The sequence below is a fragment of the Idiotropiscis lumnitzeri genome, chromosome 18 (genome assembly GCF_059441095.1).
Source record: "Idiotropiscis lumnitzeri isolate Australia: NSW breed Sydney's pygmy pipehorse chromosome 18, RoL_Ilum_1.0, whole genome shotgun sequence".
Lineage (NCBI taxonomy): Eukaryota > Metazoa > Chordata > Actinopteri > Syngnathiformes > Syngnathidae > Idiotropiscis > Idiotropiscis lumnitzeri.
The window spans coordinates 12,444,989-12,461,478 of NC_142408.1; the positions used below are offsets into that span (position 1 = coordinate 12,444,989).

A 16,490-nucleotide genomic window follows, 5' to 3' on the forward strand; every position below is an offset into this window, starting at 1 on the left:
TCAAACAACTCTATGAAGTTGCGGCAATCCATGCATCTCATTTCTAAGAGTAACTAATTCACATATGTACAAATGAAGGAATCTTCATCAACAAATCAGTCAATTAAATACCACGTTTAAAATATTACCCGTTGAGTAATTATTCAAATGGGGGATTAGAACTACTTTATGAATTGGATTCGTTCACCTGATAATTACCAAGTGCAAAATATGGAAGAGGGGCTACATAAACGGCTGTATGTAAGATTTGTGTAAGATTGTAAACCAAAGCACAATTTTAGAGGGCGGTCAATGACGTAATAGTCACGAACTAGCAACAATAACGTCATCACTGTGCGACAAGACGCGCATACCCAGGTACAAGTCTCCATTTTTATAACAATCTTCAGATGGTTCTTTTACAGTTATTCAGTAAGTGTCATGGCTACACGAAAGTTCACTCGGTGGTCAGAAAGCGAGGTTTCTCGTTTCTTGAAATTAGTGGCTGAGGAAAGGATACAGCAGGAGCTGAACGGACCCCGGACTGAAAATGTCTACCGGGAACTTTCCCAGCAAATGGCCACGCACGGGTTTAATCGCAGTTCTCAGACTTGCAGAGAAAAACTGAAAAAGATGAAGAGTGACTACAAAGCCATAAAGGACCACAGTTGCCGTGGAAGTTTGTACAGAAGCGATTGGAAATGGTTCGGTCAGATGGAAGCCATATATGGCCATAGACGCAACAGCCGAGGGCGAAGCGTTGAAGCCAAGCAGAAGCAAGAGTGGTCCGTGGAGGAGACGGGTTGTCTCATTGCACTGTGGTCGTCTCCTGAGTCACGAAACAAATTTGCAGGCAGGGCCAAGATGATGATTGAGTTCATACGACTGGAGATGGCCAGTTCGGGCTTCAACCGAACCACGGAGCAGATCAACAACAAGTTGAAGAAATTGAAAATGGAATACCGGGACAAGAAGAAGCACCTACAAATGTGTGACCTGGCACAAATTCCTTTTTATGAAATGATGGAGTCTGTGCTCGGCAGCACACGCTCACCCTCGTTGATGGAGCACGTCAGTCCTGCCACTGTAATACTGGAGAGTGTTGGGTTTTTCACTTTAAATGTACCAAAAGTTTGAATTAATTATCTGACTCCATTAATGGTTAACCAAACACGACCTACATTCATCCAACAATTATGCGCGCTCGTTTTTGAGAGAAAGATGACCAGGAAGCCGGCAACTTCACACGGGAGCGGATTTATTCCTAACAGGAGATCTAATACAAATCTGGGGCTCGGGTCCCTACCATTACAGCTCTGCGCGTCCCTGTACCCAACAGAGGACGACGCCCCCCCGAGTTGCCCAGGATCAATTATACATTTCAGCAAACAAAACAAAGATAACCTACTATTCTACTATTGGCTATGTGTCATCTGCAGTTAACTTTAGCTTTCTCTTAGTGGATGTCTTCTGCCCGCAGGATGACGTGTCGGCTCGTCCAATCTCACACAGCAGCGCCTTGATGGCGGGAGGCCTGCGTCAGTACCCCCGTTATCAGAAGTGCGGCTCGTCCTGTACAAAAAATATCTGCCACCTACGCATTACACACAGCCTGCCCTGACCTTCCACTGCACATCGAATCAAAGCACAATCAGCAAATATCTTTATTGCATTAAACGAAATACATGTAACTTGTAGTCAATCGTATTAAATCCTTTATAGTCAAATGTATAAAATCCTTTAAGAGCATCATTGACCCGTCCGCAGGGAATGGTAAGTCACGACTGTACTGTATTTTAATCTAGTCATGTCATAATGTATATTATGCCCATGTCCAAGTGTCCTTGAGCAAGAAACTGAACAGTTGTCCCCAATTGCTCAGCCTTGATGGTGGAAACGCGCAAGACAAGTGAAAAAGTCCCAACCCATTTACAAGCACCGCCTTAATGGACAACATTGAAATACAGTTGTGTAGAAAGCCAACTGTTCTTCAAGAATGAGGCATTTATTGCTGAATAGTTCAATATTAGTGTAAGTTGCTGTCATTTTGAACATTAACACAATGCTTAGACACAGGGGGTAAAAAACAAAACGTAAGAATTCCATGGACCTGATGCACTGCAGTGCATTCAGCATTTCTGGTGGAAAGGTCAGAGGTCCTAACAGTTTACCCAGTCAATATGTTTCAAGCAAGGACAGTAGTTGCGATTAGTTTTACGCGTTCATTATATAGCGCTTGTGTTGAAAACAATCACACAGTTGCAGACCAGTTCTGTATGCTCTGTTGGGAAGCTGTCATATTTTCTCGTAGAGCTGGGTGTTATGTAAGTTAGCATAATAGTTACATAGTTTATTCCACTTCACATATTTAACTGTGAGCAATCAAAAATGTTTGAAAAAGTTTTAGTTAAAAAGTTAACTTTGTTATTTTTGTTTAATGATTAATTCTTTCAAATTAATTGCATCAATTGAGGTCAAATCAATTGCACTTCTTGGCTGCATTAGGCAGAGGCGCTATTGATTTTAGCAAATGGTGTCCTTTTTCCAATTGGGTTTGTGAACTGATTGCTGCTCACATTGAAATTATGATTCTCGTTTTATCAGCGTTCTGGTCTGAAACCAGTGTTTTGGGTGAAACAAGCCCATGTTTTTTCTGCTGATTACTAAAGAATGGAAAAATCTAGAAGCAAACTTTTTTTCTGAAGAGCAAAGAGGGTGTACTCGTTCTTTTCATAAGTTCCGTCCGTGCTTGTATTGTCATATTTTGAGGGTATTGAAACATCATTGAAAATATTCTAAATAGGCTGTGAAGTAGGGCTGGGCGATATGACCTAAAATCAATATCGCGATAAATTGGGCAATTTTACCTCAATGACGATAAATGCACAATAAATTCCCCCTGAGGACCAAAATCAAAATAAATGCAGGAAATGCATATTAACTGCTTTTTTTTATTGACCAACTAGTACACATTACTTTCAATGAAAAATAAAAGCACAAAAAACATTTGAAAAAACATTCAAAATAACTTGCTTTGCATGACTTGAACAATGTCACAAAGAATAGGAGAAAAAGGGTACCTCTCACAAAATCTTTTCCTGCAAATAGATTGTGCCGAGATGCTGTAATGCCATTTGCAAAGGCCTAGATTTGTGTAAAGGTATCTTGTAAACAATATAAATAATGCCATGTGCAAAGGAGCTAGTCGCCTGTAAACAAAATGCTAAATAAAATGAAAAAAATGCCAATGCCAAATAAGCGCGTGTGCTTCATCAGGAAAATGTGCCGTCTCGAGTACTCTGGTGCGCGGTCGCCACTTGTCGTCTATGTACTGCACATTCAGGCTCAAACAGGGATCCATGTTGCAACTCGACCACAAGTCGGATGTGGATGCAAAATGCTTGACATGTCTAAGCTCCCGTCCCGATGTTGTCCATATCGGAAGTGCTGTTTGCTGCAAATATTTTCGTACCTCTTGTCGGCTACGTTCATGAGGCGTTTAAATCCTGTGCGCTCCACTGTTACTAGAGGAGCTCTATCTTGAGCTATGTGCTAGGCTATCGCGTCCACCACTGAGACGTTCTTTCATATGGTGTTGCCTCCGTTAGTGGGCTGTTGTCACTTGGCCAACCTTGCTTCTCACTTTGAACTTTTAGCACAAGCTCCAAGTCAACAGCATGGTTGTGTTGTGGGTGGTGAAAAAGAAAAGGTTGGACGCGCTGTTTCAGGCGCTTACGACGCACTTTGTAGTTCTTTTGCTCAAACATCGTCTTTATGGAACCCAAAACATTTGCAAACGACAGATGTCCAATTTCTTTTCGGGACAAGCGCGACAGGAACAATTTCAACGAACGTTACTTCGTCTGCAGCCGTGTCAGCCGCTTCAGGATTTGAATCGCTAGCTACGAACGCATCCAGTTTACATTCTTGTTCAGAAGGGTGGAGTCACGTGACGACACGCGCTGTAGCCGCAGACAGAAAATACTTTTTTTTTTTAAACACCGAATTTACCGACATGGGCAAAATGATGTCGGTCATTCTAATACATTTCGGTAACGGTAAATTTTTGGTTTATCGCCCATTACGATTACTGGCATTATTTTCAATACATACGGGACAGAATGTTGATTATTAAAGTTAGCAGGTTCATATTTACTGAATATTTTAAACATTGATGCACAAGATGCATTTATCAAATGAAACTAGAAGCACGGGTCACAAGAATGACTGGGATTGTAGTCCTGATGTTTACTGATTTATTATATTATTCTCATATGCTAAATTTATAGTACTTAGTTTAAATGTGTGAACTTTATTGAAATTCTCAGTAGTGAGAATAGATTTGCGCACATAGCATTTCCATGAGCTGTCCTCACATTCACAGCACTTCATGGACAAATACGACGAAGCGCATTCTCCACATTGGCTGTAGCGATGCAAACATACCAAATTGGGCACTGGAGGACTCACACAGACGCTATCAAAAGAAAAACACATTCCGAAAGACATAACAATTGGAGATCGGAGCATATGCACATACACTCTAAAAAAGGATTGGTGAGATTAACCAAAAAAATGGTTAAAATTGACCAATCTAGTTGGTAGTTATGTGTCCGACTGATCTTTTGGTTAAAACAACCAATTGAGAATAGATAGCGTTTTTAACCAATATTTATTGGTTGTAGGTTCCAACCAATACACGTCAGTCCTTTTGACCAAGATATTGGTTAATTTGTGCACAAGCAACCAATATAAATTGGTTGGACTGGAACCATCTATATTGGTTCATAATGACTATTTTAATTGGTTAAAATGGTACCATTATTGATTGGTACTGAAGGCTTGGAATTTAACACTGGTATCTGGAATAAAATGAGCAAGGTTAAAGCACCAATGCAGTTCAGTTTAATTTAAAAAACAATACACTATATATTACAATGCATACATAAAATACATTACAGTATACAAAATATTTAGTAAATAGCATTTGGAACAGTTAATGCAGTGATAACAAAACACAAGTTACAATTGCCAGTCCTTCCCTATGGAATGAGCTTCCATTAAATGCTAGGTGAGCCCCCTCTCTGTCCACTTTTAAAACACATTTCAAGACAAATTTTTATTCTTTAGTTTTCGACTCGACATGAGACTGTCGTTGTTCTTCTGGTATCTATTGTATGTGTTTATATCTTTTAATTTGTGTGCTAATTTCCCACAAATTAATATTACACCACATCAAAAGCGCTTTTTTTTTTACAGCTCCAGCTGTTGAAAAATGCGCTATATAAATAAAGCTGTATTGTATTTTGTTTTGATAATTAGTTCTTGAGTCCTTGGAGTTAAGACATCAGAGGGTATGGCAATGCCATACACACGCACCTCTGAAGAAACATCCACACATCAGCAGCTTCTGTTGGGTATTCCACATCATATCCAATTTTGACAAGAGAGTCCAACTGGTAAACTAGTCGTCATAAAAGGACGTAGAAAATATTTGCTGCCAAGACTGTGGTCCCAGAGGCAACCACTTGGGCTGGCATGTGACCCCTCTCTTCGCACATTCCTCCATCCATTCCCTTTGACAGGCAAGGGGGTCTGTTTCCAGGCTGGAATGAGAATAGAAAAATACAGTTTATTGTACAGACAGTTATTTTAGTTAATGAAAACTAACAAAATAACTAAAACAATAATTGAAAAAACATTTCGTTACCTCGGTCAGCATTTAACAAATGTTTGCAATATGAACTTTACTTCTGGAATGTGTGCATGCATGCATCTTGGTAACACAAATAGACCTCATTGTCATTGTTAAAATGTGAAACCTGAAAGATTTCTTTATGGCACTTAAAACAAATGTAAACCATGCTTCACACCAACTCTATACATGTACTGTCCAAAATTAATGCCACACCTTCAGAAAGTATTGTAGTTTTTGGATGAACTTGGCCCGTGGAACCACTTTAGGAAACATGTCTTTCACCAGATCATCAGCAAGACATGAAAAACTCTCCTTGTCAATTTCTTCCTCTGAAAAAGAACAAAACTAATATATTATCACACAGTCCTTATACATGACATTATGCTTTTGATACTATACCTTTTTAATTGAGATTCAAGCATCACACACCAAGCACTAATACCTAGAAATAAACAAATGTATTATTTTCTCGGCAGTGCATATACACTGCAAACTTATATCATTCAGTGTTTCCCCCAGGTTTACTGGTTTGGAAGAGAGGGGAATGCTTGAACACAAATCAGCGCAGGTTATCTTATGAAGCAGGTGTCAGTCCTCCTCCAAAACAAGCAGCTTGAACACGTCGACATTGCCAATATGCTAAGTTAATGTTGTGGGCTTCAACGTTGTTGATAACCACACGCACTTCTAATACATTGATATCGCGGGTGTACTAGCTTTATTTGAATACAATTTCTTGGCAGTATACGACCCTAGCCTTTAAAGGATTTTATAAGCTTGACTACAAGTGACATGTATTTAGTTTAATGCAATAAAGATATATACTGATTGGGCTTTAATTCAATGCATGAGAAAAGGTCAGGCCAGGCGGTGTGAAATGCATGGGTGGCAGGTGTTTTGTGCAGGATGAGCCCCACGTCGGAGAACTGAGTGTGCAGACAAGAAGGGTCCCAGACTCCGATCAAGGCCACCCGGCTGTTGTTGTGTGAGATGGTCACACGGTCGACCGTGAGAGCAGAATAACAGATCCAGTGGTTCATCGGCAGTGGAGCGCACAAACAACTGCCATGGCGCGCACCGTGGGAAGAGCCGACACGTCACCTTGCGGGCAGAAGACGTCCACTAAGAGAAAGCTAAAGTTAACTGCAGATGACACATAGCCAATAGGGGAAGAGTAGGAAGTCTTGGCTTTGTTTGCTGTAATGTATAAATGATCCTGGGCAACTTAGGGGGGCGTTGTTTTTTTTCCTGTTGGTTGCTGTAACCGGGCCTCTCAGACTTTGTATTAGATCTCCTGTTAAGAATAAATCCACTCCCGTGTGAAGTTGCCGGCATCCTGGTCATCTTTCTCTCAAAACGAGCGCGCATAATTGTTGGAAGAATGGAGGTTGTGTTTGGTTAACCATTAATGGAGTCAGATAATTAATTCGAACTATTTTGGTAAACTTTTGGTACATTTAAAGTTAAAAACTCCAACAATTTATGGTGACCCTGACGTGATCGGAGGGAGAGGACTACAAAAGAAATCCACAGACTTCGAATAAGAGAACCACAGGGTCTGGGACCCAGGGTCAGGGACCCGTATCCACACCAAGTGACGACTTGTTGAACGGAAAGGAAATCCCGACTTAGACCTGTTTTCCTCTGGTGGTACCACATCTAAAAGGTAAGCAGAATACCTGTTACTACATGTCTGAATTCTGCACAATTGGGGAAAAATAAATGTAACAGAGGAAAACGGGGATAATTGGGAAATTAAATATTAAAAGTGTGGATTGTGACACGGTGTAAAATCTGGGATTTACGTGTCACGGTGATACGGTGTAAAATCTGGGATTTACGTATCACGGTAATAAGGTGTAGAATCTGGGATTTACTTATTACTAAATTTGTGGTTCTGATACGGTGTAAAATCTGGGATTTACGTGTCGCGAAGTCGTAATAAGGTGTAAAATCTGGGATTTACTTATTACAAAAATAGTCTGAGACTATATGTGGTATTGATACGGTGTAAAATCTGGGATTTACGTATCGCAAAGTCGTAATAAGGTGTAAAATCTGGGATTTACTTATTACAAAAATAGTCTGAGACTATATGTGGTATTGATACGGTGTAAAATCTGGGATTTACGTATCGCAATTTGTGTGCAAGTGTAAGCAGTGTGATTGGTGTGATATAATTTGGACTGTTTTGTTTGATATTTGGCTGGGACGCACGGGAGTGGATTGTTCAGGAGGAGTGGAGATAAGTGTGATATGGGGCTCGGTTGCGATGAACCGTATGAAAGTGATGGTGTGAGGCAAGAAATTGATGGACATTATGTGAAGTTGGAGACGCAATTAAAGAGTGGAATTGAGGAGAAAAAAGATAAACAAACAAAAAGAAAGAGCAAAAGAGAGGTATCGGAAGGTGTTGTTGAAATTACAAATGGATGACCACATGGGATATGATTAAGTTGGCTAAGCAGGTGCAAAAGAAAGAGAGGAAAATGTTGAATGACATCAAACAATTGAAAAGGGGCAAAAGATAAAGCTAAATGGATTCGGAAAGGTAAAATGGAAAAAGAATTGGCAATGGTGGAGGAGGACAGACTTAGTGTGCATCAATTGGCGACAGTGGCGACAGCATTGGCAAACATAAAATTGGAAGAAAAGGTTGAGAAGGTTGTGAAAGTGGATAAGAAGGAGAGGCACGTGAGAAAAAGGAGATGTTGAATGTTGTGGAGGGTTGTGCAAGTGACAAGATTGGTAAAGGGTGATATTGAACTGGTCGTTGAACCTTTGGCGTATATTTGTAGTCAATCATGTATGTCAGGGGTTTCCAGGCAAAAAGAAAATGGCAAAAGTTATTCCAGTTTTGTTATATTATTGATTGAGCTCACTTTGCTTGTTGGTGCTCGGCTCGGCTGGTTAGCACGTGGCTGCGGCCATCCAGAGTGGAGTTGTTTTAGGAATACTGTTCGGAATATTACAGTTTGAAAACTGACAAGTTTAAAACTACTTATTTTGAGACTATTGTCATTGATATGGGCCTACTATTATTTTAGTAGTTTTCTAAATCTGGTCACGTAAAATGTTCCTGTTCTATTGGCAGATAATATTATTTATTTTACTTTTGATTTTTCCGAGTTAATATTATTTTCCTTATGAATTCCAGACAAATAGGAGGGGAAAACACTGAGGCCCTGAGTGGCCCGCGGCCCCTATGTTTGTTTCCATACAACCCATCCCTTCACAGCCCAGTTTGTCTCTTTTCATGACACTCAGCTCCTCACTGTGTGTGTGTGGGGGTGTGTGTGTCTGTGTTCCCTTTGGCTGATAAACATAGCTGGTTGTTTGGTCTACGATAGTTTTGTTTACTTTCTTTGCTGCCTACTCTCTGTAGGTTATTGTTAATTTGATTCAACTTACGATGTGGCATGAAGAAATATTTTTAAGGATCCATTAGCATAAATAAAGAGGAATTTGTGTTCCCCATAAGAAAATATGAGCCTTGATAGGAGATTGGTTTACCAAATATAAAGTTGGATTAAAAAGTTCTGTAGATGATTTATTAACTGATGTGAATTAAATGTGACAAAGGTGGAAGACAGATGTTTTATGACTGTACGACGCGAACTCTGACATGACAACTTTTAAGGACATGACAGCATTCCATAAATGCCGGACTGCTAACATCCACATCTATGAGGTGTTTGACGTCACAGGTGCAGGATCGTAAGCCACGTCCAGGAGAAACAACATCACGGGGACTGAATGGTAAAATCAAGAGAACCACAGTTGTAAACTTCGGCATACGCTGGCTGAATTGAGGCAAAATTAAGGATCTGCCAGCACAAATCTTAGTGTAATCAAGGCGGACGCGCCAAGGGAGGGGTCTCGGTGTGGAATTGGAAAGTGGAAATTATCTTTTTGGGTAAGGAATTAGATACCTAGAGGGGAATGAAAGTGTGAAAGAAAAAATGTAAAAACAGTAAAGAGTAAAACTATAAGATGATATATAAAAGTTTTATTCCCTCTCCTGGCCTCAGAAAACTGAGGCCATTACCACTTACGCTGCTGCACCCTATGGACCTGTGGCCAAAGGAACCGGCTGTGGGTCCGACACGGGGATCATCATGTATTGGCCCCCTGGTGGCAAGGGACCAAAGGTGCGCTCGAGGGTTTTTACTGTAAGAGATCTGATACAAGGTATACAACAACATCCGCAAAGCACCATAATAGCTGTAAATACTGCCACTGAGATTAATATAGAGCTAATCAGACCTGTCCATTTAGCAAAGACATTCAACCATCCTGACCACATTTCCGAATCTCCACCTGAATGTTTTTTCATCCCCTTGTTCAAAGTTTGCAAACCTTCCAATGCCTTGGTGAGACGCCCATCCGGTGCCGTGTTGTTTGGGATGAAACTACAACATTGATCCCGAAATATCCCGCACACTCCTTGTTTTTCAGCCAATAACCTATCGAAAGCAATCCTATTTTGAAACATTATTAATAAGGTTTTTGACAATTGTTTATGTACCGCCTCTAATTGATCCCAATTTAACTGGTCCAAATCTACAGGTGTCACACTCACCGGCATAATTAAAGTCACCAGGGCACACCTGCCAGAGGCATTGGTCGGCAGCCTGTCGTATAGAAATTTTCCACCATAACACAACCAGACGTCTGCACGGGAAAGCGGGGGTCCTGCTGGAAGAGACACATTCGTTTCACACCAATCCCACGGTATTTGTCCAATTGTGTGTCCTGCTCCATTCAACTTCAAACACGTAAAATTTTGCTTGGCCACCTTATTATCAATCACTTAAATTCTCTAAATCAATTGTGTGATTGAATAATTTCGCATATATACCAACCTCGGGGTCTTGGTCACAAATTTTATAAAACAATATCACCTGTGCGTCTGTCAACCTATCCGAGCTGTCCTCCCGTTCCTCGTACATGACCGTCTGGTTGCAGTGGTACTGTAACATCACAATTTTTGTCTCTCCTCCGTCTGTCTAAAAAACAGTCTCATAGATTAGAAGCAAACATACTAAAAGCGTAGAAAGCAAGCCTCTCATTCAGAAACAATAAAAAAAAAAGGACAGCCGTGTCCATTTTTATGTTTGATTTGTATGTGTTTCAATTGGTCAGTATCTCCATCCACTCCCGTGTGAAGTTGCCGGCATCCTGGTCATCTTTCTCTCAAAACGAGCGCGCATAATTGTTGGAAGAATGGAGGTTGTGTTTGGTTAACCATTAATGGAGTCAGATAATTAATTCGAACTATTTTGGTAAACTTTTGGTACATTTAAAGTTAAAAACTCCAACACCTTATATGTTTTATTTCCTGACTGTTCTCACGAAAGTAAAAATTGCTCAGTTGACGAAAAACATTGGAAAAGCCATTACCGTCGTTTAATGGCGGGCGTTTTCACATTTTCAAAACCAGCGCAGCAAACATTCTCCGAAGAGCTCTAGCATGAGAGTGACAACAAAGACTTACCGTGAGAATACAATTACATTTCAGGGACTCGCCGTTACAGGTTGTGTTCAGGACTAGGCATGTAATACCGTGCGGATGTTAACAGTTACTCTTCTTTCTACACTGACCGCCCCCCCCCGACGCCATATACAGCAAGTAACCGCCTAAAGCCTGCTTTCGTCTGCTCCCGCCTTCCGTCTTCTTCACTTCCTTTGGTGCCAACGGGACGAAACAGCGCCAGCGTCCAATGGTGGCCAAACACATTTCTAACATTTTACCCATGCAAACACTATTGTGTAAAGCGATTCAAACACTGGTTAACATTTGGGACATTTGAAATAAGGGTTTAGACTGCTCAGATGTAATTAATTTCAAATGCTATACATACGTAAATTAAACAGTATTAAACACTTGTCTGATGTTTATCTCGGAGCGCATGCCATTTGGAGAGCCCCGGGAATACAAGCTGAAGTACAACCATTAAAAACAGTCTCCATACTTACCCTTGAATCTTTCCACGTAGTTTTCTAATCCCCACTCCTGTAGCGTCTCGATCCAAAAGTCAAAATGGAAGTTTGCGATGAGCGACAACGTGGTTTGTGAAATGCAACGCCAGACTATTTATGTCTAAATTAATGACATAAATGGTACCAATATTTCTTGTTGATTCATAGAGGTAATATAATTTAAATTAACATAAATAAATTGTAAATTAATATATACTCGTTCAGTAGGTCTGACGCACACTACACACTATGTAGCAAAACAGTTGGGCTAGTGAAGTGTCCTTTCTGTAACCAAATTCATTGGTTGTTTGGATAACCAATGTATTTGGTATTCTTATAAACAACCGGATTGGTCATTGACCGCCCAATCTATTGGTTAATCTAACCAAAATAAGCTTAACCAAATAGATTGGTAGTTTTTTTAACCAATCCTTTTTTAGAGTGTACGCATACACACACAGACATATACATACACCTGCACCTACACCTACACATACACCTGCACATACACAGGCGCATACACAGGCACATATACACACACCTGCACCTACACTTACACATACACACACATACACTTGCGCATACACACGCACACATGCACACCGACAAGATTACAGAAGAATGCCAGCGGAGAGACGGAGGGACGGCCCGCCGGAGAAGGCCAGCCTTGGCGTGCCAGTCTACGGGACCAGACGGGAATCGACCATCATCAACTATCCAGACGATGACTAACCTGGGGAAAACCTTCCCTTGGACGTGGACCCGTGCCGTGGGAGCGAGCGAGGACGACCGATTCAACCTACATTACCCTTGACAAAAAAAAACTCCTATAAAAACTGAAGCTGGGCTGAAAGATGGCGCGCATTTTTCGACTGTGCTCGCCCGAGTGCAGTTTTCTCGTGAGATTAAGAAAAAGCTGCCCAGATATCTGTCTTTGTACTATTTCCTGAACTCCAGAAATTGAAGAAACTAAATATCGGAACTCTAATCAGTTGTTGAGTCTTTATTTGACCCTTTTCTTCTTGAGCACAAAAAAACGAACACGCATTGGAGTAAGTTTGGCTTTTAAAGGTTGATCTACTAACTACTTCTCATTTCCACGGTGACCCGACTCCAACAGCTGACAATACGAGGGACTCTAAAATGGCTAACAGTGAATAAGTTAACATGTTTGTAATATTGTATCCCAACTATTTATGTATTACTTAAATATACAACAGAGCTACAAACACAAAATGATTAAACGCCCTTCTTTATTTGGTATGTCATTTCTAGATTTGTCCATTGAAGACACCAAGATTACAGCTGATGCTGTTGCACCACCGGAAATTGCAAAAAATTATGCCGGGACAGGTAGGATTTGAGAGTTTTATTTTTTTTACTGCCTTCATTCCTACGTCTTCTAAACATTTTTGTTTTGGGGTTGTTATTTCTAGGTTTGTCTACCGATGATCACATCATTAAAGCAGACACTGACATACCACCACCGCCATCTCCACCCCTTCATTGCAATACACCAATAAGTGCAACAAACAACGCCAGAAGAGGTACGATTTCTTCAGATTTCCTCCCATTGCCGAAGGTCATGAACAGTAAATCAATTGATAATATCTTATGGGCTGACCAAAATAATGCACCCAGGATCTGCTGCATCAGCATACCGTCTGCCTCTAAGTCTAAAAATGTCATCAGGGTGCCGCTGGCTAGGATATGGAAGGCTCAAAAAGCCCTATAGAGGGACCAGATTAAAAAAGTTAAATATTTTGAAAATATCTTAAAAAAAAAAAAAAAAAGGATCGTTCCTAACACAAGGTTCCACTGTTCTTACTCTTCCTCACACAGTGATTCAAATAAGAGCTAAAAAGTTTTTACTTCAAGCTGTTAATGTTTGCTGTAAAATTTACCCAGAAAACAAAATGTTTTGGGATCTGCCATTTTTTTAATATAAGATCCCCATGCAATGTTTAGCTTTTTTTCCCCATTGCCCTGAAATTCCTAATGTCTGAACTATGTCGGCAAACGTCACTTGATTGTACTTTGAAACTATTCAACATTGTCCTTTTTAGGTCTGTCTGCTGAGGTTATGTCAGTTGATATCAGCGACAACCTTCCACCACCACCAGCACCACATCCCTGTAACTCGCCTTCGCCGTCCTGCAGTTCCAAAGAAAGTTCAACAACAACCAAAAGGGGTATGATTTATGAGCTTAGGCATGGAAATAGGGTTCTGCACTTTTGAAACCGAGCCAGCTCGTTGGGTTTCTTATTTTTCTCCTTCTACTGGTCAGTACGAGAAGACACATTGGAATGACTTTGTTTGTTTCGATTGTTCTTGTCCACAGCAAAAAGGAAGCGACCAAACGATGGCCTTTTGGAGTTTTTGGAGCGGTCAGACGAACGGTTCTTCCAGTTTAGTCGAGAGCTCATGCATAGGATGGAGGAGGACACAAAGTCATTGCTTGGACTCTTAGGCCGCATGGTGACGGTGATGGAAGCTTCAACTAAAAATAATAATGAACACCGACCATCCACAAGTTGAACTGTGATGGGAGCATTTGACACTTTACAGCGTTTTTTTTTGTTTTGTTTTTTCCCCAAATCTCACCTTTTACATTGACCTTTGGGGCGGGACTTAAACTAAATATTTTTTTAGACCACTCCATGTGCCCCTGGCAGACACTTGTAAATAGATTTGTATTTAAAAAATTATATATTCATCCACGATTATATATGGATTTACAAACATAAAACCAGAAATGAGTACAGAACATAAAACCGAACCTTATGTTGCCTAATAAAATATTTTACATTGAAAATGGCAGTTATGGGAGTCTTTTTCCAGTTGACAGTCTTGAGGACAGCCTCAAAGCATATTCTGTTGACAGAAGTTGTTCTTTGGGGAAATTAATAATTTAATTAATTAATTATTGGTAATTTGTGCTCCATACTGACCAGTACAAGTTGAAGTGCTTTATTCTCTCTTTTGCCCTTAGCATAATATGTTATGCTTACTATGGAAGAATCAGAATTCAGAGACTAAAGTCAGAATCCTGTCAACGTTTATTTTTTATTTCTTCACTGGCCCTAATCCTCTTCCGTAGCTATTCTGGCTGAACAGTGAGACGAAATATTTCTCCCATATTAGTTGAATACTGTATATTAGAATGAATGTTGAATATCAGCATGTGCAGAACATGTGTGATAAAAGTTGGTTATTGGCAAAAATAAAATATGACAAATAGTGACATGCATCCTGTGTGCCATTAACCGACCGTGTCAATTTATGTGTGTAGTTTCTTCAGCCACATAGGAAGCAATGCCTCTCCCGCTTCTCACCCACATATTTGAACAGGAACTATGAAATTTGAACAATTTTAATCATGAAATCATCAACATTATTGAATTGAAAAAAAATTGAATGTCAAGCACGGTCCAAAGAACTAAAATGGAAAATAATTTTAAGTAATCATTAGGCCATAAGCGGCCGGACATGCGAGTATATCGGCGCGCTCTTCCGTAACAGGGGCTCAATTTCTGAATGAGTCGGTCACATTCTCAGAAGTAGACGGATTACTAAAAATGTACTAGGTTGTTTGGTTTTCTTAAAGGATGGACAGGCACTATTCATACACAAACAATTATAAAGTCATTTTTCATCATGGGATCCTTTAAATGTTTCACCTGGAGCAGTCTTAAATCTGAAGGAGACATAAAGGTTGAATAGTTTTGCATATAGAGTACTACTTACTTACTTGTATGGTCACCATTGCTTTCGTCGTTCATTTAGCAAACATGATCAATAAGTGAAGAGTCTTAAACGTAATGGAAGCCAATTTATTCGACAGCCTTAGTACATATATGTTACACATGGAAGTATTGTTTGTGCTTCAACACTCGCAAACATACATTCCCAATAAGTTAAACAATTTAAGGACAGACTAATGTGCTGATATTTTTCTCTGGTAAATTGGGAAAGAAATTAAGCAATTTGACAGTTAATCTTATCGAACAGCAAATAAATAGAAAAAAAAATAAACACAAGTAAGCATTTGCAGCACATCAAACTTATTATAGTGCAATATTCAACTTGTTTGGCTGGATAAGAGGAAAGGGATAGAGGAAATGAATGTGTTTTTTTTTTTATTACTCTTGCAAAGCCATTCACCATCGGAGAGGATTTACATTGCAACAGCGGAAAGTCAGGCAAAGAAAAATATGGGTGTTTCTTTTTTTTTTTTTCTCCGTTTTTTTCCAACTAACAGCTACAGCTAAAACATCGCAAATACAGTAGCGTCCTAATAAAGGAAAGTTATCACTACTTCACAGTCCGAAACATCACCAGTTAACAGTGAGACGCTAAACAGCAACATATGGCATTACAACACTACACTGCGCATGATCCAACGAAACATCGTTACTAAGCAATAATAAGGCTGACGGGATACAATACTGAAATACAGGAGGCCTTCTATTGGGAGTATTCATTCAACATGAAAACATGACATTGTCGGGGAGTGCCTGAGGTGCACAGGAGGGCTAGCGATTGAATACTTCATAGTCTTGGCAGTCGGAGGAGGGATGATTCTCTTCACAATCACCAGCTGACACCTCTGAGAACCTTCTACTATCATATATATACCACCTTGAAGTCAGTCATGTCTATTATTACCTAAAATACAGCATGTGTGTTGGAGGTTGTCAAAAACTCATTTAATATTCCGGACCTCCAATTCTGACAAAACAGAAATCCTCTTTGTGAACACTAGGGAGGCGGCAGCTCAGCAACGATAACCGAACATAATGTGACGGCAAAAGCATTTTGTGTGGTGAA

General features: G+C 40.0%; 1 protein-coding gene and 1 long non-coding RNA gene across 2 annotated transcripts; one reads left to right on the forward strand and one right to left on the reverse strand.

The window, feature by feature from the left end:
- The first annotated feature begins 276 nt into the window (after window positions 1-276).
- LOC148319553 (uncharacterized) lies at window positions 277-14,475 on the forward strand. Its single transcript, XM_088281128.1, has 6 exons — window positions 277-1,075; window positions 1,723-1,752; window positions 12,935-13,012; window positions 13,096-13,206; window positions 13,726-13,851; window positions 14,002-14,475. Exons 1-6 carry the CDS (start codon window positions 421-423, stop codon window positions 14,196-14,198), a joined length of 1,197 nt encoding a protein of 398 aa, XP_088137254.1. The 5' UTR covers window positions 277-420; the 3' UTR covers window positions 14,199-14,475.
- Window positions 4,959-6,419, reverse strand: LOC148319554 (uncharacterized). Its single transcript, XR_015839727.1, has 3 exons — window positions 6,077-6,419; window positions 5,891-6,006; window positions 4,959-5,585 (listed from the first exon to the last, which is right to left on the reverse strand). It is a non-coding gene; the product is annotated as an uncharacterized LOC148319554 (long non-coding RNA).
- Window positions 14,476-16,490: the final 2,015 nt, after the last annotated feature.

Bases quoted from the DNA above. Each gene is read 5' to 3' on its own strand.
- LOC148319553 (XM_088281128.1), top strand. From the start codon at position 421: ATGGCTACACGAAAGTTCACTCGGTGGTCAGAAAGCGAGGTTTCTCGT. The intron at 13,013-13,095 runs GTAGGATTTGAG...TGTTATTTCTAG, and splicing joins AAAAAATTATGCCGGGACAG to GTTTGTCTACCGATGATCAC. The intron at 13,852-14,001 runs GTATGATTTATG...TCTTGTCCACAG, and splicing joins TTCAACAACAACCAAAAGGG to CAAAAAGGAAGCGACCAAAC.